Source organism: Pristis pectinata, chromosome 31 (genome assembly GCF_009764475.1).
Source record: "Pristis pectinata isolate sPriPec2 chromosome 31, sPriPec2.1.pri, whole genome shotgun sequence".
In the NCBI taxonomy this organism is placed as follows: domain Eukaryota; kingdom Metazoa; phylum Chordata; class Chondrichthyes; order Rhinopristiformes; family Pristidae; genus Pristis; species Pristis pectinata.
In genome coordinates, this window is record NC_067435.1 from 1,272,280 (window position 1) to 1,296,173 (window position 23,894).

General features: G+C 49.0%; 1 protein-coding gene across 1 annotated transcript in view; it reads left to right on the plus strand.

Annotated features, from left to right (window-relative positions):
• The first annotated feature begins 13,167 nt into the window (after positions 1–13,167).
• The window catches only part of zgc:158403 (tetratricopeptide repeat protein 39A), an 84,750-nt gene continuing 74,023 nt past the window's right edge, over positions 13,168–23,894 (plus strand). Inside the window, exon 1 of the mRNA XM_052041869.1 lies at positions 13,168–13,605. Within this exon, the coding sequence (XP_051897829.1) occupies positions 13,586–13,605 (20 nt within the window). The 5' untranslated portion in view covers positions 13,168–13,585. The remainder of the gene's footprint in view (positions 13,606–23,894) is intronic.

Sequence of the window (23,894 nt, forward strand, 5' to 3'; positions counted from 1 at the left end):
GCCAACGAACACACACACACCCCTAAAGAGTTGGGATTAGATCAGTGGGTGTTTGAATACCTGAAGACTCCCTTTGGATAAACATTGGAGTCACACATTAGGAAACAGACCCTTCAGCCCATGTCGGCCACCAAGCTCAAGTCCCATTTTACTCTGCCCACGTTCCCATCAACTCCCCCTCAGATTCACCCACACACTAGGGGTAATTTACAGCAGCCAATTAACAGCCAATTAATAATCTGTCTGCATTAGGCCTGTATCCCCCTGTTCCCCCCAGACCATGCTTGGAGTATTGTGTGCAGTTCTGGTCACCCCCGTACAGGAAGGGTGTGGGGGCTTTGGAGAGGGTGCAGAAAGGGTTCGCCAGGATGCTGCCTGGATTAGAGGGCATGAGCTATAGGGCAACCTCTTTGAGGAGAGGTTGGACAAACTTGGGTTGTTTTCTCTGGAGCAGCAGAAGCTGAGGGGAGACCTGAGAAATTTATAAAATTGAGGCATAGATAGAGTAGACAGAAACTTTTCCCTGGCATAGAAATGTCACACTAGAGGGCATGGCTATAAGGTGAGAAGGGGAAAGTTTAAAGGAGATAAGACCATAAGACATCGGAACTGAATTAGGCCATTCGGCCCAGCGAGTCTGCTCTGCCATTTGATCACGGCTGATTTATTTTTCCCTCTCAACCCCATTCTCCTGCCTTCTCCCTGTAACCTTTGATGCCCTCACTAATCAAGAACCCATCAACCTCCGCTTTAAATACACCCAATGACCTGGCCTCCACAGCCGTCTGTGGCAATGACTTCCACAGATTCACCGCCCTCTGGCTGAAGAAATTCCTCGTCTCTGTTCTAAAGGGACTTCCTTCTATTCTGAGGCTGTGCCCTCTGGTCCTAGACTCTCCCACTACTGGAAACATCCTCTCCACGTCCACTCTATCCAGGCCTTTCAGTATTTGGTTTCAATGTGCAAGGCAAGGTTTTTTTAACCACAGTGGTGGGTGCCTGGAACAGGCTGCCAGGGGTGGTGGTGGAAGCAGATACGATAGAGGGATTTAAGAAGCTGTTAGACCCGTGAATCTGCGGGGAATGGAGGGATGTGGATCACGTGCAGGCAGAAGAGGATTAGTTTAATTTGGCATCATGGTCGGTACAGACATGGTGGGCCGAAGGGCCTGTTCCTGTGCTGTACTGTTCTATTTCTACAAGGAGATAAGCAGATACTACACCCCTCCCTGTCCCTGTGACTCTCCAGCCCCTCCTGTTTGTGGACAACACTTCCACCGTTACATCATCCAAGGTCTTTGGGAATAAAGTGGATGACTTCACATTGGCCTGGACTGAAAATAATTTGCCACTGTTTATTTGTTCCTTTAACCATGAAGTATTACCCTGCGCAGACCCCGCAGTATTGACACACACAGGTCTGTAGCTTCAACAGTCAGGTTACAAGGACACTTAATGGTCTAAGCTAATGAGAAAACTAGGGCAAGTTAATTTCAATCTAAGCAAGTGAGGTCATCCACTTTCTTCCTAAAGAGTGGATTGTGAACAGGTAGTAGCAGTCTGTACACAGTCACTAATGTTCTGGCCAGGACACAACAAAATCGGAGACTGCAGGGTCTGGAATCTGGAGCAAAATACAAACTGCTGGAGGCTCTTTCACCTTTACACTGGCGTCTCCTCTCTGTCCTGATGCAGGGTCTCCACTGGAAACGTCGACATTTCCTTTCCCCTCCCGCAGAGGCTGCTCAACCCGCTGAGTTCCTCCAGCATTTTGTTTCTCGCCTGTAATCAGAGCTATTGGAAAGTTTATTTCTTTTATATCCAAAGGAATGAAATACAAGGACATAAGAACTGGAAAATGGAAATGATGAAGCAACCATACAAGATATTCGCGACTAAATCTGAGCTGTTCTGTACAACATAAGTTGTGGATACATCTTCCTAGGAGGGAGCACAGTGCAGTTTTATCAGAGCAGCACCTGATTCTGAATGTTAAATTACTCAGAAATTCCACAGAGGTTATCATTTGTGAGGGTGGGATGTGGAACTTGATCAAAAGTTTTCAGATATTAATGAGAGCTGTTAGTTTGGACCGACAGAAAGTATTTCTGTGGGTTGGGGAGTTGGTTGGAAGTTAAGATTTCTTTATTAGTCACCTGCACGTTGAAACACACAGTGAAATGCATCTTTTGCGTAGAGTGCTCTGGGGGCAGCCCGCAAGTGTCACCACGTTTCCGGCGCCAACATAGCATGCCCACAACTTCCTAACCCATACGTCTTTGGAAGGAACATGGTGCAAATATTGGGGGGCCTTTCAGGGGTGAAATTAGGAAACACTTGTACGTGCAGAGGGTGATACAAAGATAGAACTTGTCTGTAAATGGTCATTGATGTTTGCAACCAAGACTGATGAATTTTTGTTAACGAAAGCTATTAAGGAGAAAAGGCAAAGATTTAGGTCTCAGGTCAGTTCTGATCTCAGAAAAGATAGAACTGGCTCGAGGTGGAACATTAATGACTTGACGAGTAGAACTAGGGTCTGTGCAGAGGGAGTCTGCACCTGTAGCCTGAACAGTCAAATTATAAGGAGAATGCTTCATGGTTAGAGCTAATGAAAAAATCTGTGGCAAATTACTTTTAGTCCAGGCAAATGTCAGGTCATCCACTTTATTCCTTGGACTATGAAGAGGTGTTTGAGTCTGAGATCCACGTACACAGTCATTGATGTTCTGGTCAGTACAGAACAAAGTCAGAAAGCTGGAGGCACAGGAGACTGCAGGGGCTGGAATCTGGAGTAAAAACAAACTGCTGGAGGCCCTCTCCTCTTTATAGCAACATCTCCCCTCTCAGTCCTGCTGCATGGTCTCGACCAACATGGGACTCCAAGGCCCAAGCACACAACAACACAAGTCAGGGACAAAAGGCCCATTCTTCTGACCCCACATACCAGAACCTGGTTTTTGAAATAGATTCAAAACTCCCAAAGAATCATGCACGATGACCAATTTCAAACCAAACTCTCAATTGCACTGAGGGAGATGAATTTAGACGGGTTATTACACCTCTCTTCATCTGGATCTTTGGATATCACCATATCTACCACTGTACAGGTGGGGATGGCCATTAGTGCAGTGTACCTGGTTCAGTATGTGATGTCTCGCGCAGATGACCCTCTTCTCAGAATTGGAATATATGCAACTCTGCCCCTGGAGTGGTTTAACAAGGAAGCTGTCTTCGACCTTTCTGAAACAGTCCAGAAATGCCAGACTGACGAGAGTGTGAGATCGACTGTTATCTCCCATTGCTTCACACTTCACCTCTTTCTATAATGACAAATGATGCACCAAATCCCAGTGAAATGAGATTTGGGATGAAATTGCTCCTCACTTCAAGGTCAGTGCAGTGTTAAGCAAAGCTGTCTTGCCAGACCCATTCGAACATCAGGTGACAAACTGCTCTAAAATGTGTTCAGTGGCTATGTTCTGGAACCTGAGAGGTGTGATGTAAATTTAGTGAAAACCTCCGAGTCAAGTTACCCAGATATTTGAATTCTGCCCTCGGCTCAAACATAGAGATCCTCCAGCAGATTGCCGCAATGACAGGCCCTCCTTGTGGACAACACTCCCACCTGGTGGTGATCTGCCTCAATAACAGGCTCTCAGATGGAGACAGGGAGGGGCTGGAGGGGCCAAGTGCCTGGGAGTCTCCCACTTCCCTTCCTCTGACTCTTCCTGACAGGAGCACAAAAGGTGCAACACCTTCCATTTCTCATTTTCCCCTCCCACCGTCCAGCGACACAAACAGTCCTTCAAATAACCATTCATTTCTCCACAGATGCGCCTGTCTCCCTCTGCAATTTATCTCCGTTCGCTCCACCTAACCCTTCGCTGCAGCTTCATGCGCCTCAGTTATCGCAGCAGAGCACCACCGGGTGGCAGTGTTGTCCACCAGTCAGGAGGGGCTGTCATTGGGATTTGGTTTATTATTGTCACATGTACCGAGATACAGTGAAAAGCTTTTGCTTTGCGCGTCATCCAGACTGATCATGCCGTATGCAAGTACATCGAGAAAGAAAATGGAAGGCAGAATATAGTGTTACAGTTACAGAGGTGCAGTGCAGGAAGACAAATCAGGTGCAAGGGCCGCAATGAGGTAGATTGAGAGACGAAGAGGTCACCTTTATTGTACAAGAGGTTGGTTCAATCGCAGTACAGAAGCTGTTCTAGGGTCTGGTGGTGTGTGTTCTCAAGCTTTTGTATCTGCTGACCAACGGGAGAGGGGAGAAGAGAGAATGTCCTGGGTGGGGTCTTTGATTATGTTGGCTGCTTTCCTGAGGCAGTGAGAAGTGTAGACAGAGTCCACAGAGGGGATGCTGGTTTGTGTGATGGACTGGACTGTGTCCCCAACTCTCTGCAGTTTCTTGTGGGCAGAGCAGTTGTCATATCAAGCAGTGATGCACCCCAAGAGGATTATTTCTGTGGTGCATCTGTAAAAAATTGGTGAGGGTCATCAGGGACATGCCAAATTTCCTTAGCCTTCTGAGGAAGTAGAGACGCTGGTGAGCTTTCTTGGCCGTGTGTCTACGTGGTTGAACCAGGACAAATTGTTGGTGATATCTACACCTAGGAACTTGAATATCCTATCACACTTCACCTCAACACCACTGGTACAGACGGGGTGAAGGTGTCCTCCACCCCACTTCGTGAATGAAGAAATTTCATTCTCTCCCTTATTCAGAAATTGTGCCTCTGGTTGAAAGCCTCTCACTCTGGTGAAATAGGTCCCTGCATCTCGTCTCTCAAGCCCTTTTAACATTTACCTCGCTATAGAAGAACTCAGCTTCAATAATCTGTTCAATGGACTGGACCAAGATCAAGCCAGTCTCACTTGGAAATACTGACAATCAGAGAAAAATGCCTTCCTGAACATTCCATGTCCAAACTCAATGGATTGAAAATGGGGAAATGGGCCCCATTTACATAAACACCAGGTCATCTCCCGACCTCTCTGTCACACAGAACCTTAAACACAAAGAGATCCTGGGAACTGGATGATTCAGGACTCTGATGGGCTGCCAAGGAATCGGAAGAGATAAGATCCCTGGCGGGGCAGGCACAGAGGAGATTTACGAGAATGTTGTCGGAACTCGAGAGAGTGAGCTATAGAGAGAGGTTGGGCAGGTTAGGACTTTACTCATGGCGCGTTGGAGATTGAGGGGTGATCTTGCAGAGGTGTATAAAATCATGAGGAAAACTGAAAGAGAGAAAAATAACGAGTAACAGCAGCTTCCATTGGCTGAACAAGTTTCAGTTTGAACTTTAGTAACCTTGTTCCAGAGGTACAGTCACCTAAAGCAAACACTTGCTTCTTCTGTGTGCTCACAAGTCTTGCAACACTCACTTTGTTCATTAAAACAGCTCTGTCATTAGTGAAATTCTTCTGTTGATTATCCTCACCACCCATGTCACACCCAGACCAGCAACGCCTACAATTCTAATCTCTTTAATTAAAGACCTGACAACCTTCCTAAACCTGTCACCAATTCCAGTCCTGTGCCTCAGGAAACCTCTGTTTCCCCAAAATATAACAGCTGCATTCCTGGGGGTTGTTCTGTCAGCTGCCAACGGCTTCATCCCAGGAAATCAAAAATCTGCAGGTGCTGCAAAACCTCCGGAATTTCCTTCCTGTCTCACCATTACCTGCCCGACCGACTCACTCCGCAGATGATGCCAAGTTCTATCCAATACCTTCGCTGTGGATTTTTCTTAGAACATTTTACTCTGTGGAAGATGCAAGTTATCACCGGTTTAACAGTTCAATTGCGGGCAGGATGTGACCCACCGACTGTTTTGATTCTGGTCTGACCAAAACAATATTTTACAAGGCAAAAGAAGCCATTTTAATTAAGGTTTATTACTGGACTGGGTCAATATATTTGTGATATCATCTCCTTTACTTCTGTATCACATAACAAAAGATATTCAGTTTGTCAGAAGGAAGTTTGTCACAGATTGTGAACCTTAACTTTCTGTGGATGTCAGTTGTAAATACACCATGGCATTGTGATTATGGGAGTTTAGAACATTCACCGTCTTCTCTGAAAGTCATAGAGTCACACAGCAAGGAAACAGGCCCTTCGGCCCAACTGGTCAATGATGACCAAGATTCCCATCTAAGTTAGTCCCGTTTGCCCGCGTTTAGCCGATATCCCTCTAAACCCTTCCTATCCATGACCTGTCCACATGCGTTTTAAATGTTGTGAATGTACCTGCCTCACCCACTTCCTCTGGCAGCTCGTTCCATATACTCACTACCCTCTGGGTGGAAAAGTTGCCCCACAGGTTCCTACTAAATCGCTCCCCTCTCACCGTAAACCCATGTCCTCTGGTTCTCAATTCCCCAGCCCTGGGGAAAAGACAGTGTGTTCACCCTGTCTGTGGTGGGAAGAGATCACCAGGTGGACCAAGGGAACAGTTCAAGGATGCAACATCCCCACAGACCCTGGGAATTCTGGCCCACAACCACTCAGCGTGGAGGAGGGGTATTCTGGACAGGATTGAGAACATTGGGTCCACCTACTGGGGTAAGGGCAGGAGAAACGTGCCACATCACAATCCACTGTCCACCTCGCTGTACCACTGGGGAGCTCAGAATTCCTAGCCTTTGTGCCAGAGCGACGATCCGGCTTTCTCAGCACGTAGACCGGAATGCAGGGAGGTCTCCAACCAAGTGGGATCCTGGGAAGGAACAGAGGCTCGGGCTCAGAAGGAATATACAAGGCATGATTAGTAGGTTAGCAGATGACACTAAAGGAGGTGGTGTCGTTGCTGGTGAAGGTGGTTCTCAGGATTTACAGGGAGACCTTGATCAGCTGGGTCATTGGGCCCAGGAATGGCAAATGGAGTTTAATTTGAATAACTGTGAGGTGTTGCATTTTGGGAAGACAGATCCAGGTAGGACTTTCACAGTGAACGGCAGGGCCCTGGGGAGCGTTGCAGAACAGATGGACCTTGGAGTACATGGTTCCTGAAAGTGGCGTCTCAGGTAGACAGGGTGGTGAAGAAGGCTTTTGGCTCACTGGCCTTGATCAGTCAGGCCACTGAGTATAGGAATTGGGATGTTATGTTGCAGTTGTACACGACGTTGGTGAGGCCACACTCGGAATATTGTGTTCAGTTTTGGTCGCCCTGCTATAGGAAAGATGTCATTAAATTGGAAAGAGTGCAGAGGAGATTTACGAGGCTGTTTCTGGGACTCAAGGGACTGAGTTATGGCGAGAGGTGGGGCAGGTTGGGACATTTTTCATTGGACCGTAGGAGAATAAGGGGTGATCTTATAGACGTGTATAAAATCATGAGGGGCATAGATAGGGTGATTGTGCACAGTCTTTTCCCCAGGGTTGGGGAATCAAGAACTAAAGGGCACACGTTTAAGGAGAGAGTGGAGAGATTTAATAGGAACCCGAGGGGCAACTTTTTCACCCAGAGGGTGGTCAGTATATGGAACGAGCTGCCAGAGGGAGTGGTTGAGGCAGGTACATTAACAATATGTCAAAGGCATGTGGACAGGTAGATGGCTAGGAAATGTTTCGAGGGATATGGGCCAAATGCGGGCAAATGGGACTAGTTTGGATGGAATCTTGGTCAGCATGGACCAGTTGGGCCGAAGGGCTTGTTTCCGTGCTGTATGCCTCTAAGTGGAGACACAAGAGATTTTACAAATGCTGGAATCTGGAACAACACAGAACATGACAGAGGAACTCAGGAGGCACTCACCACCCCACCAGCCTCCGCACCCAACACATCATTCTCCGCGACTTCCGTCACCTCCAACGGGATCCCCCCACCAGGCACATCTTCCCCTCCTCCCCCTCCACTTTCCGCAGGGATCGCTCTCTCCGTGATTCCCTTGTTCACTCGTCCCTCCCCACAGATGACCCTCCTGACACTTATCCCTGCAACCGCACAAAGTGCTACACCTCCTCCCTCATCACCATTCAGGGCCCCAGACAGTCCTTCCAGGTGAGGCAGCGCTTCACCTGTGAGTCTGAGGGTGTCATTTATAGCATCCGGTGCGGCCTCCTCTACATCAGTGAGATCCGACGCTGATTGGGTGACCGCTTCGTTGAGCACCTTTGCTCCGTCCGCCGCGGATCTCCCGGTGGCCACCCACTTCCCATTCCCACTCCCACACTGACAGGTCCATCCATGGCCTCCTCTACCGCCATGTTGAGGCCAGACACAGGTTGGAGGAACAACATCTCATATTCCGCCTTGGTAGTCTCCAACCTGACGGCATCAACATCGATTTCTCCAACTTCCAGTGAACCCCTCCCCTCGTCTTCCCTCATTCCTGTGGCCCTCTCCCCCCTTCTCTTTTCCCTCCCCCCCCCCCCATGACCTGCCCATCTATTCCCCGTCTCCTTCCCTTTATTCCAGGGTCCACTGTCCTCTCCCACCAGATTCCTCCTCCTTCAGCCCTTTGCCTCTTCTACCCATCACCTCTCAGCTTCTCACATCTCCCCCCTCCCCCACCCACCTACCTTCCCCCCCTCACCTGGACTCCCTGTCATCTGCCAGCTTGTGCTCTTCCCCCTCCCCCCACCTTCTTATTCTGGCTTCTACCCTCTTCCTCTCCAGTCCTGATGAAGGGTCTCAACCTGAAGCGTCGACTGTTTATTTCCCTCCACAGATGCTGCCTGACCTGCTGAGTCCCTCTAGCATTTTGTGTGCGATGACTCTTAGCGGTTTGGCTGGGGTAGTGGGCGTTGGACATTGCAGAAGTTCCCAAGTGGCAGATTTATTGCCTGAAAATCAGGACAATTAATTATTAATTGTAAGGCAACAGCTAAAATAACTGGGTGAGAATGGAAGACCACTGTAAATTCAGCATTGTACAATTGTGCAAAAAATGAAATAGAAACCAAAGAGACAGCTGGAAGATCTCCAGAAAAGCCACGTTACAAAAATAGCAACGATGCAGGTAGAAATGTAAAGCTGTCCGTTTACCGCTTCTCAGTTCGAGTTTGGACCAACACGTGAAGCACTGAAGCATCAAGTTCGCACCGAGTGCCTCAGACAATGAGCACAGGACACGGCCTCTGAATGTACCGAAGGGATTATATTTCGCCCAGGTTGTCAGCAAGGTGACAGGTTGGGTCACTGCAAACTCCTCTCAACACGATTGTCATTAGAACATAGAACATTACAGCACAGTACAGGTCCTTCGGCCCACAATGTCATGCTGACATTTTATCCTGCTCTAAGATCTATCTAACCCTTCCCTCCCACATAGCCCCCCATTTCTCTATCATTCATGTGGCTATCTAAGAGTTTCTTAAATGTCCCTAATGGATCTGCCCCATATAAAGGGCAAATCCCCATAAAAATTTAAGTTCCGAACATAATTAGGAACATTTTTTTCCAAATGTACTACAGGTATGTTCAAGTACCACTGGAAATCTTAACTTCTCATTGAAGGCAATCTCTCCATTAAACCACTGTGTTACTGTGAACATCCAAGGGCCAAACCAAGACCAAATGTAATGGCTGCACACTCTTTCCTTACTTCTAAGGAACATCTGAGAGTAAAATATTGAACACAAATTAAAAAGAACTAAATTTAGAAGATAAACTTTCACAGTTTTTTTACCATCGATAATTATAATCTGACTGGATGGGATTGAGGCTGCTCAATGCAACAGCCTCTGAAGCACAATTTGTATTGGAACAGTTGTGTACCACAGATCCCTCTGGTACACACTTTTATTTCCAATTTTTGAAAGTTTGTGAATGTTGAAGACATTCAGTTTAAGCCACAGGTTTGCCAGCTGAGAGGCGGGTGGTGAGGGGGATCTACCTCAAGTGTTGGCACAGCTCTGCTGATAGTGGACCTCTCGGTCCCAGTCTGTGTTCTCTGGACCACACTGGAAGCAACAGAGTTGTCCAGGGCATGAACAAGCGGTGACCTTGGGTTACAGGAAGACCTGCCCCATTCCTCCTCCTTCAGCCAGGATTTTATTGAACGCTGGACCAGCCATGAGGGGCCAAATGGCCTCTCCTGCTTCTATGTCTCAGGTCGTGCCTGATCCTGTGTGACAATCCCACCCGCAGCTGCCTGATCCCCACAGTCTAAAACCACCCGCCCTCAGGACAGGGGGTGCTCAGTGCAGATGACCCACAGCCCAGTGCTGGACGGTGCCAAAGATTTACAGCCCTCTGCTTAGAGAAATTTCTACCCCCCCCACCCCCCCGGCACTATTGCCTCCTCATCCTGGTCAGCGGCCAGAGGAAAGTCTCTGACAATCCCTCCCAGAGTCCCACCTCCCAGACTCCGGGGAATTTGGATGAACCCCCCCCCCCCCCATGGTCCATCTACCTAGGACACCCCCGACATCTCAGAATTTCATTTACACGACACAGACTCTGCAACAGGTAAACCCATTGTTCCTGTGGTGGAATTTGGCAGCTGTTGAAAGCAGGTCTGCTGAGAGTGTGCGCACACAGTGTGACCTTCAGTCCCGGAAAAGTTGTTGGACTAGTTTTTCTCTCCAGTGGCTTTTGTCGAGCCCAGCTGATTGGATTCCTGCAGCAAGAAAATCACCTTTTGAGGTGATTGCTCCGAGGTCACTTTCCCATCAGATCTGATGTCTGGCCCTCAGCTTCATCCTCCCTTCCAGAGGGAACTCGTTGGCCACTCAGTCCATCAGTGGGTGGGCATAATGAATGGGATCGACTCAGGTCACACTGACCTCAGAGTGGTGCAGAAACTCTCCAGAGCCGATGTTTTTCTCCCCTTGTTACTACCTTCCCTTATTTTCTCTTGCACTATTTATTTATTTTTGTAATTTATAGTAATTTTATGTTTTGTTGTACTGTTGCTGCAAAGCAACAAATTTCATGACATATGTCAGTGATAATGAACCTGATTCTGATCTCCTTTAAACTTTCCCCCTCTCACTTTAAACCTGAGCCCTCTAGTACTTGACATTCCCACCCTGGGAAACAGACCCCGACTCTCTACCCCATCTCTGCCTCTTATATTTTAAATACTCCTCCCAGGTCTCCCCTCAGCCTCTGCCACTCCAGAGAAAACAACCCAAGTTTGTCCAACCTCTCCTTATAGTTAACACTCTCTAATCCAGGCAACATCCTGGTGAACCTCCTCTGCACCCTCTCCAAAGCCCCCACATCCTTCCTGTAATGGGGTGACCAGAACTGCACACAATGTTCCAAGTGCGACCTGACTAAAGTTCTATCCAGCTGCAACATGACTTCCTGACTTTTATACTCAATGCCCCAACTACCGTACACCTTCTTTACCACCCTATATACTCGTGATGCCACTTTCAGGGAACTATGGACTTGCACCCCAAGATCCCCCTGTACATCAATGCAACCAAGGGTCCTGGCAATGTGAAACATGGAATTTTCTGGATTTATGGTCAAACAATAACTATCATTTCTACAGCCCCATTACTGTATAAATTCACCCAAGATGATCTCCAAGGAAGTAAATCAGAACTTGACACTGAGCCACAGGAGAAGGTATTAGGTCAAGTACCAAAAGGGAGGTTTGAAGGGGGATCTTAAAGGAGGTGAGAGGGGCTGAGGTTAGAGAGGGAAATTCAAGAGCAAGGAAGTTGAAAGCAGGGAGCATGGCCACTGATGAAGGAAGTGGGTGGGGTGGGGTGGGGTGGGGTGGGGTAGGTGGTTGTACAGAACTAGGACCCAGCCCTGGAAGAAACAAATGTATATTTGGTGAGTGCTTTGTCGAACACCCCTGTTCAGTTTACACAGCTGATATGGAGCTCCCAATTCCCCGTCGTGTTAATTCTCCGACCCACTCGGACCTCTCCGCCCTCGGACTCCTGCACTATTCCAACAAAGAGCTCGAGGAACAGCTCCTTGTCTTCTGCCTGGGCACGTTGCAGCCCCCGGGACCCAACACTGACTCCTGGCACTTTCAGATAACCAGCCTTTCCTGTTTGTGTCAGAATGGCCAGTTCTGATGAAAGGTCATCCACCTCCAACATTAGCTCAGGGGTTTTCTCTCTGCAGACGCTGCCTGACCTGCTGACAATCACCAGCATTCTCTCTGATTTCAGATTTCCAACGGTTTCTGCCTCTCACAGTTGCAGCCTTGGATGCTTTCCTCCTCAATTCTGTCCTCGTTTATTTGCGTCACCCTAACACAGACATCCCCTTTGTTCTTCCCACCTCTCCCACTCCTCTGCATTTTTAAACACACAGGTGTTCTCCCCCGATGAAAGCTCTTTGACCCTAAACTCAAACCCTACCTCTCTCCTGACCTGCTGACCCCCCATGTGCGGAGACTAGGGGTTGTAGGCAAGAGATGCAGCTGGTGGAGCCGCTGCATCCAAGCGCCAGAGACCTGGGCTCAGTCCTGACCTCCAGCGCTGTCTGTGTGGAGTTTGCACGTTCTCCCTGTGACTGCACGTCTGGGCCCATACAACTGCACGAGAACAGGTTACCTGGTAGATCACAGTTTTGTTTGTGGGAGCTTGCTGTGCACAAATTGGCTACTACCTTCCCCACAGTACAGCAGCGAGCACTCTGCAGAAAGTACTTCAGAGCGGTTTGGAATCTCCCGAGAATTGAAGGGCATTTTCCAAAATACAGGTCATTCTGCTCCAGTCAGGTGGGGAGGGTTTTGAGCATACAACACACCCACCCCGATGTCAGGCAAGCCCCTACATCTCTGGCTTGGTTTGGGAATTTGATGAGTGTCCATAATGTCAATCACACCAGAACCACAAGGCCAACAATTCCCAATTCTGAAACAAAATACCACAGATGCTGCAAGTCTAAAATAAAGAAACAGAAAGTGCTAGAAACACTCAGCAGGTCAGGCAGCATCTGTGGAGAGAGAAACTGAGTTAACGTTTTGGTTTGAAGACCTTTTGTCAGAACTGGGGGAGAAAAAAGTGAGTTTTAAGTTGTAGGGAAGGTGGGGATGGGACGAATATCTGTGACAGGGCAGGACTAGGTCGCAATGCTTGGAGAGTGTAAAGGAAGTGCGGTGTGTTGCAAACAGGTCAGGCTGAGTTAATGCAGAAGATAAAAAACTGAGCGAATGATTTACAGCAGAAACGGCCAGATCGGACACACACAATCACCTCCTTCCCTTCTCGGGAGGTGATGCTTTCTCAATAAACCCCGTCCGGCGTTGTGGCGTTTGGCGACCGGAACTTCAATGCAACAAAATATCAGTAAAGTGCAAAATATTTATTGTAAAAGGGGCAGGATCTTTACCTATTTTGCGAGGTTGCATATTCCTCAGAGAGCTGCCCGATGCAGGTGGAGGTGAGACATCTGCCAGGGGAAGGGAAGGCGGCGCAGCGACGGTCGGCCGTCGGGGGCCCCCCCTCGCCAGTCGCCAGCGGCTGACTCGCCTTCGCGCTAATGCGTTGCGTTGGTTGGAGCGCCTGGGAGTCGGTGCCGCCGGCCGGCCGGACGGGGAGCGGCAGAGGGCGGCCGGACACAGCCTGTGGTCACTCCCCTCTCCCCGCCCGGTCCCACTGAAAGCTCCGTCCGCCCCGCCGGCGGGAGTGAGTCGGCTGGAGATGGCGGGGTGTGGGGACAGGTGAGTGCGGGTGTCGGCGCCCCCGTCTCCGGTTACATTGTTGCGGCGCCCGGTTACATTGTTGCGGAGCGGGGTGTTTACTGATACTTTGTCTCACTCGGGGGGCAGTTCCTGGGGCTGCCCCGGACCCACCGGGACACCCGGACACAGGTGGGAGCCCTCGGCGGGGAGAGGATCCCGGGTGAGGGGGGCGCTCCCTCACCGGGGGGGGGAGTGTGGGGTAGGCGCTCCCTTACCCCGGGAGGGTGAGATGGGCGCTCCCTCATCTCCAGGGTGGGTGTGGGGCAGGCACTCCCTCACCCCGGGGTGTGTGGGGGGCAGGCGCTCCCTCACCCCGGGGTGTGTGGGGGGCAGGCGCTCCCTCACCCCGGGGTGTGTGGGGGGCAGGCGCTCCCTCACCCCGGGGCGGGGGGACTGGCCCGGGTGGGGTAGGCGCTCCCTCACCCCAGGAGAGTGGTGGCCCGAATGGGGCGGGCGCTTCCTTACCCCAGGAAGTGTTGGGCTCAGGGACCTTTTTTATTTCTGAATATACTTTATTCAATTAAAGTAAAATCACATGTACGTAAGAGGGTGGCGCAGCGGGTAGTGCCGCTGCCTCACAGCCCCAGAGACCCCGGTTCGATGCCGACCTCCGGCGCTGTCTGTGTGGAGTTTGCACATTCTCCCTGCGACCGGGTGGCTGTAGAGCGGCCTCTGAATGAACCTTCTCATCAAGTCCCATTACTGCAGCACGTCACCTGTCATCATTTCATCTACAGCCCTCGAGCACATAGTTCGAGGTTTTGTCACTTTAGCTAATGGTAGGAGGACTCTGAACTGTGGTTCTCCCCGAAACTCGCATACTCCAGGGTCCCGAGGGACCCTCCGGAGAAGGGGGTAACCAGGGCCTGGATGGGACGGGGCAGGGTTAGAACATGGAAACAGTACAGCTCAGGAACAGGCCCTTCTGCCCATCGTATCTGTGCTCATTTGTTTTGTTTCTTTTAATGTTTTATATAAATTTCTTTGTACAAAATGATGAGGGGTATAGATAGGGTGCAGGCTTTTCCCCCTCAGGTTGGGTGAGACTAGAACTAGAGGTCATAGGTTTAGGGTGAAAGGTGAAATATTTAAGGGGAATCTGTGGGGAAACTTCTTCACTCAAAGGGAGGTGCGAGTGTGGAACGAGCTGCCAGCAGAAGTGGTCGATGCGGGTTCACTGTAACATTAAAGACAAGTTTGAATAGGTACATGGATGGGAGGGGTTTGGAGGGATATGGTCTGGGTGCAGATAGATGGGACTCAGCAGAAGATCAGGTTGGCATGGACTAGATGGGCCGAAGGGCCTGTTTCTATGATCACAAGTAGATGATCATCTTTTTCCTCATAAAAGACTTTCTACCAGTTTAAACTAGACATAACAAGTCTAAGGGGTAATGTATCTGCTCAGGCTGAGAGTTGACATTTTCATGAATTTGTTTCAATATACAAGTTTAATTTCCTCTGGATATTTTGCACCGATTTGGTGAAACCTGTGTCGGAGGCTGATGTTGGGGGTTGGTGTCACAGCTGGAGGTGTGGATGTCAGGTGATGGGTTGATGGAAATTGTGGGACTGTTGCCCGCTCCCTGATGGTCACTGAGGTCGGGGACGTTTGTGTAGAAGGCGCATCCGTTTAATGTGCCTCTCTGCAGAAGTGCTGGGTGCATAAGCAGCAAAACTGAAGGAAGCAGAGGCTTCCGACACCAAAACGTTACAGAGAGTAGATGCTTTTCATGTTTCTTTATGACTTTCAAGGAGGCCATTTGGCCCAACACATCTATGACAGCTCCCATCATCCCATTTCCAATTCATTTCCCTGTAATCTGTTCCTTCTCACAGGTCCAGCTTCACCCTTATTTTCCTACCACCCACCTACACTACAGGGAACGTACAGCGGCCAATTAACCTATCAACCCGCACGTCTTTGGGATGAGAGAGGAAACAGGAGCCCCCGGGGAAACTCACCTGGTCACAGGGAGAACGTGCAAACTGCACGTGGAGACCGGGATTAGCTGGGGCTGGGAGATAGCAGCACTAACTGCTGCCACCACATGCACATCCTAAGTTTGCGACGGGATATGCACCGGGGGTATCAGTGGGATGGGGGAATCCCTGCAGCCAGATAATATTAACACATTCATCTGTTTCATGGATTCCACCAAAGCCGTCTGTGTTTAAGCTCCTGCTGTCGGGGGACTGGAAAGTGAGGATGAAGCTTCTGAGATCAGCGTTGGCAGTCGGTGGGTCAGTGAGCATGGGGAGTGGAAGAGGCTGCACAAAGCCCAGGTTTTCGAAGAGCTAGTTGGAAGTAACTGTGTGGGTCATGGAGTGGACTGTTCAGGTAGGGTGGCCTGTTTTAGTGCTGTAAATAGTTTATTTAAAAAGACTTTTTCTCTTCTGTTAGCTCTAATTGGGTGTGGGAATTCACAGTGGACTTTTCCCCTCTGTTTCTCTCCCACCCCAAGAGTGTTGTGACCCTGAAGCCAACCTTTCGACATCTTGTGCCTGTACCAGCTCCCTCAAGGAGCTTTGTAGAATTTTTTCTTTCTCAAGACCTTTTTCCATTCAGTCCTCCCTCCCCTCCAGAGAGACAGGAGTTTCTGCAGATGTTGGAAGCTGGAGCAAGAAACACAAAATGCTGGAGGAACTCAGCAGGTCAGGCGGCATCTATGGAGGGAAATAAGCAGTCGACATTTCGGGTCCTGTTGAAGGGTCTTGACCTGAAACGTCGACTGTCCGTTTCCCTCCATAGATGCTGCCCGACCTGCTGAGTTCCTCCAGCACTGTTTGTGTGTGTGTGTGTGTGTGTGTGTGTGTGTGTGTGTGTGTGTGTGTGTTGCTCCCTCCCCTCCACCATAGGTTAAAACTATTTATTGATTCTGCTTCCAACGTGGATGGCCCAGGAGCGAACAGGCCGTGGAGGAACACGGTGTCCACCTCTCCCCTTGCTGGCCTGTACTTTTCTCCCCTTCCATTTCTCCTGAATGACTGCCTGGGCTCTGCCGATCCTGGTGTCTGTTTGCAACGTTCTGTTGTTCTGCACACTCGTGCCCTCGGGGTGCATGGCCACCCTGAGATCCACCTGTGTCCCTTCTCTTTGGCATGTTCTGCCCCACCCAGGAATGTACGGTGGTTGGTTATCCTCGCTCGGGCTGAAGACATCACTGGTGATGCAGCACTGATTACCTGCCCAATGTTGCCCTCCAGTTAAGAATGAAATTGGTCTGGGGTCACGTGATCTCCTCCACTGAAGGATATTTAACAACAATCTGATCCTTGCATTTTTTAAATGCCGGATTCTTATGTAATTATACCTGTGTTTGCCGTCTGGTGTGCTGGGATTTGAACTCTCATCTCTACAGCACGAGTCGAGAATGGACAACACGGCGGTGTAGCGGGTAGTGCCACTGCCCCCCCCCCCCAGCTCCAGCGGCCCGGGTGCAATCCCGACCTCAGGTGCTGCCTGTGTGGAGTTTGCACGTTCTCCCCCGTGACCGCGTGGGTTTCCCCCCGGTGCTCCGGTTTCCTCCCACATCCAACGATGTGAAGGTTGGTGGGTTAATTGGCTGCTGTAAATTGCTACCCCCCCCCCCCCCCCCCCCAGTGTGTGGGTGAGGGGTGGGATCTGGGATCTGGGGGGTGGGGGGCGATGGGGGGGGTTCATGGGAATGTGGGGAGAATAAAATTGGTGTAAATGGGTGTTTGATGGTCAGCATGGACGTGGTGGGCCGAAGGGCCTCCGTTAGCCCTGTACGACTCTGACTCTCACCGGTAATCTGGTTAGACAGAACACTACAGCGCAGGAGCAGGCCCTTCGGCCCACAATGTTGTGCCGAACCAATTACATCAGTAACAAAATGTCCAACTAAACTTCTGCCGACACAATGTCCATATCCTACCATCTCCCTCACATTCATGTAGATGATTCTTGAATGCCCCTATCGTATCTGCCTCCACCACCACCCCTGGCAGCACATTCCAGGCACCCACCACTCTCTGTGTAAAAACACTTGCCCCGCACATCTCCTTTGAACTTACCCCTCTCACCTTAAACCCATGCCTTCTAGTATTAGACATTTCAACCCTGGGGAAAAGATACCGGCTGTCTACTCTATCTATGCCTCTCAGAATCTTATAAACCTCTATCAGGTCTCCCCTCAGCCTCTGCCGCTCCAGAGAAAACAACCCAAGTTTGTCCAACCTCTCCTTATAGCTCATGCCCTCTAATTCAGGCAGCATCCTGGTGAACCTCTTCTACACCCTCTCCAAAGCCTCCACATCCTTCCTGTAATGGGGCAACTAGAACTGAATGCAATACTCCAGATGTGGCCTAACTGAAGTTTTATAAAGCTGCAACATAACTTCCTGGCTTTTGAACTCAGTAGCTCAACTAATGAAGACAAGCATGTCGCGTGCCTTCTTTACCTCCCTATCACCCTGTGTAGCCACTTTCAGGGAGCTATGGACTTGGACCCCAAGATCCCTCTGCTCATCAACACTGTTAAGGGTCTTGCCATTAACTGTGTACTGTCTTTTCACATTTGAAATGTGAAGTAATTTGTATATTTTTACATTTGTAATGAACATGCAACTGGTTCCTGAAGGTGCACCCATGCATGTCGCTAACATTGTAGGTGAATGTGTGCACAATGACCTTGCATTGTACACTTCGGATGATTGGAAGTGGGTTTATTACTGCCACGTACTGAGATACAGATCATTTCCAAACATAAATACAGAGGTAGTACAAGGGGAAAACAATAACAGAATGCAGATTATAATGTCACAGTTACAGGGAAAGTGCAGTGCAGGCAGACAATAAGGTGCAGGGACCGTGACGAGGGAGATTGTGACATCGAGAGTTCTTTTTTTATCGTACAAGAGTCTTATAACAGCGGGATAGAAGCCGTACTTGTGCCTGGTGGTATGTGTTCTCGTGCTTATTGATGGTTGGGGGCAGGAGAGAGAGAATGTCTGGGGTGGGAGAGGTCCTTGATATGGTAAAGGAGGGAACTGTGTCCCCTCCTCTCTGTTGCCCAGGCCTCTGCTGCAGCTTCTGGTTTCTGGCTAACCCAGTGTTGTTTCTCCTTTATCCCCAATGCCTCCTTGAGATTATCTGTGAGTGGTGAGGTACCTAGCGATGATCCACAGTCCCTTCAAGCTGTGTCATTTTCTGGGGCAAAGGACGGGTTGGCTGAGAAGGAAAAATGTTGGAGAAAGATGAAAATCAGGAAGAAGTGATGCAAAAGATTCTGGAGAAAAGAGGGAACGGGGGGGGGGGGGTGAGTTCCACAACTTTCGAGACTTGGAAGGAATGAGGTTGCAAAGGCTAATTCTTTGAATCAGTTTACTCAATGTCTCTTGGCCAGGAAAACCACTGCCTCCTGAGTTATCAGATCTAGAATGATCCCAGTAGGATTTGTGAATGACCTGACATAACAGGCCTGTTTGTTACCAGAGGAATCCAGATTACTGCAGTGAGAGATTGCATTACCAATGGCACATTTGACACTTCCCAATATCTTGAGAAAGAATGAAAATCTGCAGTTTCATTTAATGACAAACACATCTTGCTGCATCTTTCTGAATCTCAACAAGGCACTGGGGATAAAGGAGAAGCAACAGCAGGTTAATCCAAAGCCTCAGAACCTGCAGCAGAGGCCTAGGGAGCCACACGCAAAACGCTGGAGGGACTCAGCGGGTCAGGCAGCATCTGTGGAGGGAAACAGACAGTCGACGTTCTGGGTCGAGACCCTTGATCTGGACTGAAAGATAGAGGGGAGATGGTGAGGATAAAAGGGGTGGAGCAAGACGTGGGATTCGGGCGAGGAGGGGTGATGGGCAGATGGAGGAGGGGAGTGGGAATAGCCGCGGAGGCGGAGGTGACAGAGGGCTGCAGATGGTGGGATCTGATCGGAGAGGAAGGTGGAGCCTGGAGCCAAGTGAGGGAGGTGGGGAGGGCGGAGGGAACAGTGGGGTGTGGGAGGGTGTCGGAGGAACTGAGTGGATCATTTCCTTTACCCACAGTCTCACCTCACAACATACAGCAGTCATAAGATGTTTATTTATTAGTCACATGTACATCGGAACACACAGTGAAATACCTGTCGTTTTGCGTTACTGAGAATGTGCTGGGGGCAGCCCGCAAGTGTTGCCACGCTTCCGGCGCCAACATAGTATGCCCACAGCTCCTAACCCGTACGTCTCTGGAATGTGGGAGGAAACCGGAGCACCCGGAGGAAACCAACACAGCCACGGGGAGAACGTACAAACTCCTTACAGACAGCGGTGGGAATTGAACCCAGGTCGCCGGTACTGTAGTAGCGTCACGCTAACCGCTACACTACCGTGCCACCCTTATCCGGAGTATATCATGTCAGGTACAGATGAAGGGTCTCAGCCTGAAATGTCGTCTGTCCATTTCCCTCCACGGATGCTGCCTGACCCACTGATTCCTTATGCAGTCTGTTTGTTGCTCCAGATTCCGGCATCTGCAGTCTCTTGTGTCTCCTCTTTCTGAATCTTGTCTGATATGTGATCCAAAGTTAGTTATTGTGAAGTATAGGAACTCCTGATGAGAAAATAACTTTTGTTTTGGAAAATAAATAAATATTTTCCAGATAACTAGTACTGGCAAGACCGGCGTTTGTTACCGACCCATTGCTGCCGATGAGAAGGAGGTGGGGGTGGTGAGACGTTGTGCTGAACCGCAGCCACCTGTGTGGTCAAGGTGCTCCCACAATGTAGTTGGTGAGGAAGCTACAGAATTCTGATCCAAGGGGAGATGAGCAGTAAATGGCCAAGGCAGAATGTGACCTGGAGATGTTCTAATGCACTTGACCCTTTGTGTCATTTTAAATGGTAAGAGATCTGGAGCTTGGGAAATAGTTGAAATCGAGTTTATTGTCATATACACAAGTCCATGTGTGCACGGGTGCAATGAAAAACTTACCTGCAGCAGCATCACAGGCACCATACAAGCAGCATTCACAAGAACACATAAATTTAAACATCTTAAACACAATTACAAGAAAGAACAGAATTAGAACAAAAAACACAAAGTCCATTTTAGTGCAAAGTGATCAAAGGGGTCATAGTGTTGTTAAACTGTAGTGATTAGGGTTGTGTCAGTTGGTTTGAGAACTGAATGGTTGAAGGGAAGTAGCTGTTCCTGAACCTGGTGGTGTGGGACTTCAGGCTTCTGTACCTCCTGCCCGATGGGAGCTGCGAGAAGATGGCATGGCCCAGGTGGTGATGTATGCCAGGAACCTTGTTGAATTACTGTAGTGTGTTATGTAGATGGAGCACACTGTATTCACGGCATGGATAGTGTCGAAGAAGTGCATCTGTAAGTGGTTCAAGAGATTGCTAGGTAAGCATATGGAGGAATTTAAGTTTGAGGGATATGTGGGAGGAAGGGGTTAGATAGTCTTAGGTGTGGTTTGAAGGGCGGCACAACATGGTGGGCCGAAGGGCCTGTATTGTGCTGTATTGTTCTATGGTTAAAGGGGTGAATGGGTTGCCGACAGTTTGTTTGGACCTCCATGGGATTGAGCGACTTGTCTTTTGGGAGCTGCAGATATCTGGATGAGTGGAGAGTTTCCCATTCTAGCTCAGTGGGAAGCACCTGTTGCCTTGGGATCAGAAAGCTGCTGCTTCAAGGCCCACGCCGGACACTGTAGTCCAATGTCCTAGGGTGAAGCCTTGCTTCCCTTTTGGGAGAATTTCCTCTGGTGACCTTTTCAAGGAGATGAAGAAAGTGACTGCAAATGTCCTGGATGACATGAGAGGCTGAACCAGTGTTGTGGTTGTGGGTTTGTAATCTGTTATCAGACTGTTGTTTGTGGGATCCTGCTGTGTGCAATTTGGCTGCATATTTCTTACAAATCAGTGATTATACTTCAAGGGTACTACTTTGGGTTTGATGTGCTTTGGGACCCCCAGAGGTCATGCAAAGCTCAACGAATGCACGAGTTCTTAAATTTCGTCACTCCTGGCTTGGGTCTGCTTTGGGAGTGAAGTTTTGGTGCAGTGAAGGTACATGGATGGGAAAGGAATGGAGGGATGTGGGCTTAATGCACGGAAACAGGATTGGCCTAGATGGAAATCTTGGTCAACATGGACGAGTTGGGCTGAAGGGCCTGTTTCTGTGCTCTGTGACTGTTTCTTTACTGACACTGACTTCCTTCTTCTGATTACACCCCTATTTTCACAAAAGAAATGTTGTGTTAACTTAAGTGCTTAAAAATAAATGCATCTTTTAGTGCTTTAATATTTTAAAAGATAAGTAGCTACATTTTTTCGACATTTGTAAGATTTAAATTTTAATATTTTTGGAATGTTTCTGTCCGATTGTGAACGTCACTGATATTTCCAAACATTCGCGTCTCTGACGTTTTTGACACTGGTTTAACCAACTTCTGTATGTTCCAAGGATTCCACGTGGTCACCTGCTTGTTGATCAGGAGTGGGTTTGGTGGTTTGCTCTGGGTTAGCGGAGAAGTGAGCATGGATGGTTTGTGTGTGGGGGGGCCAGATGAGATTGTCCCCACACTGTATGTGACGCACTGCTGTTAGCCCTGTAACGAGTCTCAGTGTTTAATGAATGCAGGGGTTTGATGTGGTCCATATTGTTCTTTGACCAACACCCAGCTTACATTGTTTGCAGAATTTATTGTAGGCAAATTTGTAACTGGGTCTTCATTTATGACAATGACTTTGCTTTGAAGTGTTTTGGCTATAATGTGCTTTAGGATGTAGGAGGCGTTTTTTATATAACTTTAAGTCTGGCTTTTCTGTTGGAGATGGCTTGTGATTTTTTTTAATTCATTCATTTTTGGGATCTGTTTATCCCTGGTAAGGCCCGTGTGTATTGCCCATCCCTTGTTACCCTCGAAGGTGGGGTTGACCCAGTGCTCTGAAGTGCTGTGGTTCTCCTCCAGTCTGTTTGGGAGGATTTTCAGGTGCTAATGGAAGGATCGGCAAAATATTTCCGAGTCAGGGTGGATCTGACCAAGGGACTGTGCAGTTGGGGGTGTTTCAATGCAACAGGTTGTAGGGTTGAGGGCAAGAAAGCTGGTACGACAAGTAACACTGAAAGGAAGGACGGCGAGGGACAGGTCATAAATATGGTGGGACCGATGGGCTGAAATGTGTTTATTTCAACGCGAGGAGTGTTATGGGTGAGGAGGATGAACTTCGAGCCTGGATCAGTACATGGAATTACAATGTTGTTGTCATCACAGAGACCTGGATGTGTGAGGGACAGGACTGGCTGCTCAACGTTCCTGGGTTTTGTTGATTTAGATGTGATGGGGGGGAGGGGGAAATAAAAGAGTGGAGGGTTTGCACTACTGGTAAGGGAGAATGTCACAGCAGTACTCGGAGAGGACACACTGGAGGGCTCATCCACAGAGGCAATTTGGGTGAAGCTCAGAAATAGAATAGGTGCAATTCCGCTGATGGGGTTATTCTGTAGGCCTCCTAATAGCCACTGAGAGGTGGAGGGACGGATATGTAGACAGTGGAAAGATGCAGAAACAACAGGGTTGTCATAGTGGGGGCTCCAACTTCCCCAAGATTGATTGGAACTTCCTTCATACAAGAAGCTTAGATGGGGTGGGATTTCTTCAGTGCATCCATGAGGAGTTCTTGAAACAGTCTGTGGAGAGTCCAACTAGAGGAGAGAATATACGGGACCTTGTTTTGGGAAATGAGCCAGGTCAGGTGACAGACCTGATAGTGGGGGAGCATTTTGGGAACAGTGACCACAACTCGTTATGTTTTAAGATAATTATGAATAAGGATAACATTGGATCTTGTGGGAAGGTACTAAGTTGGGGGAGGGCAAATTACCACAGGATAAGGCAGGAGCTCAGGGGCATTGATTGGGAGCAGCTGCTGTCGGACAAATCCGTCTCTGACGTGGGAGTGTTTTATAGACCAGCTGATCAGAGGTCAGGATCGTCATGTTCCAGTAAGGACAAGGATGGTGAGGTCAGGAAACCTTGGATGACCAGAGAGGTCCTAAACTTGGTCAGGAAGAAAAAGGAAGCACGCGTAAGGTTTAGGAAGCTAAAATCAGACTGTGCCATTGTGGAATATAAAGACAACAGGAAAGTGCTCAAGCAGGTGGTTAGGAAGGCCAAACGAGGCCAGGAAATGTTCTTGGTGAGCAGGGTCAAGGAGAATCCCAAGGCATTTTATGCTTGTATTAAGAAAAAGAGGATAACTAAGGAGAGGGTAGGTTCACTTGAGGATAAAGGAAG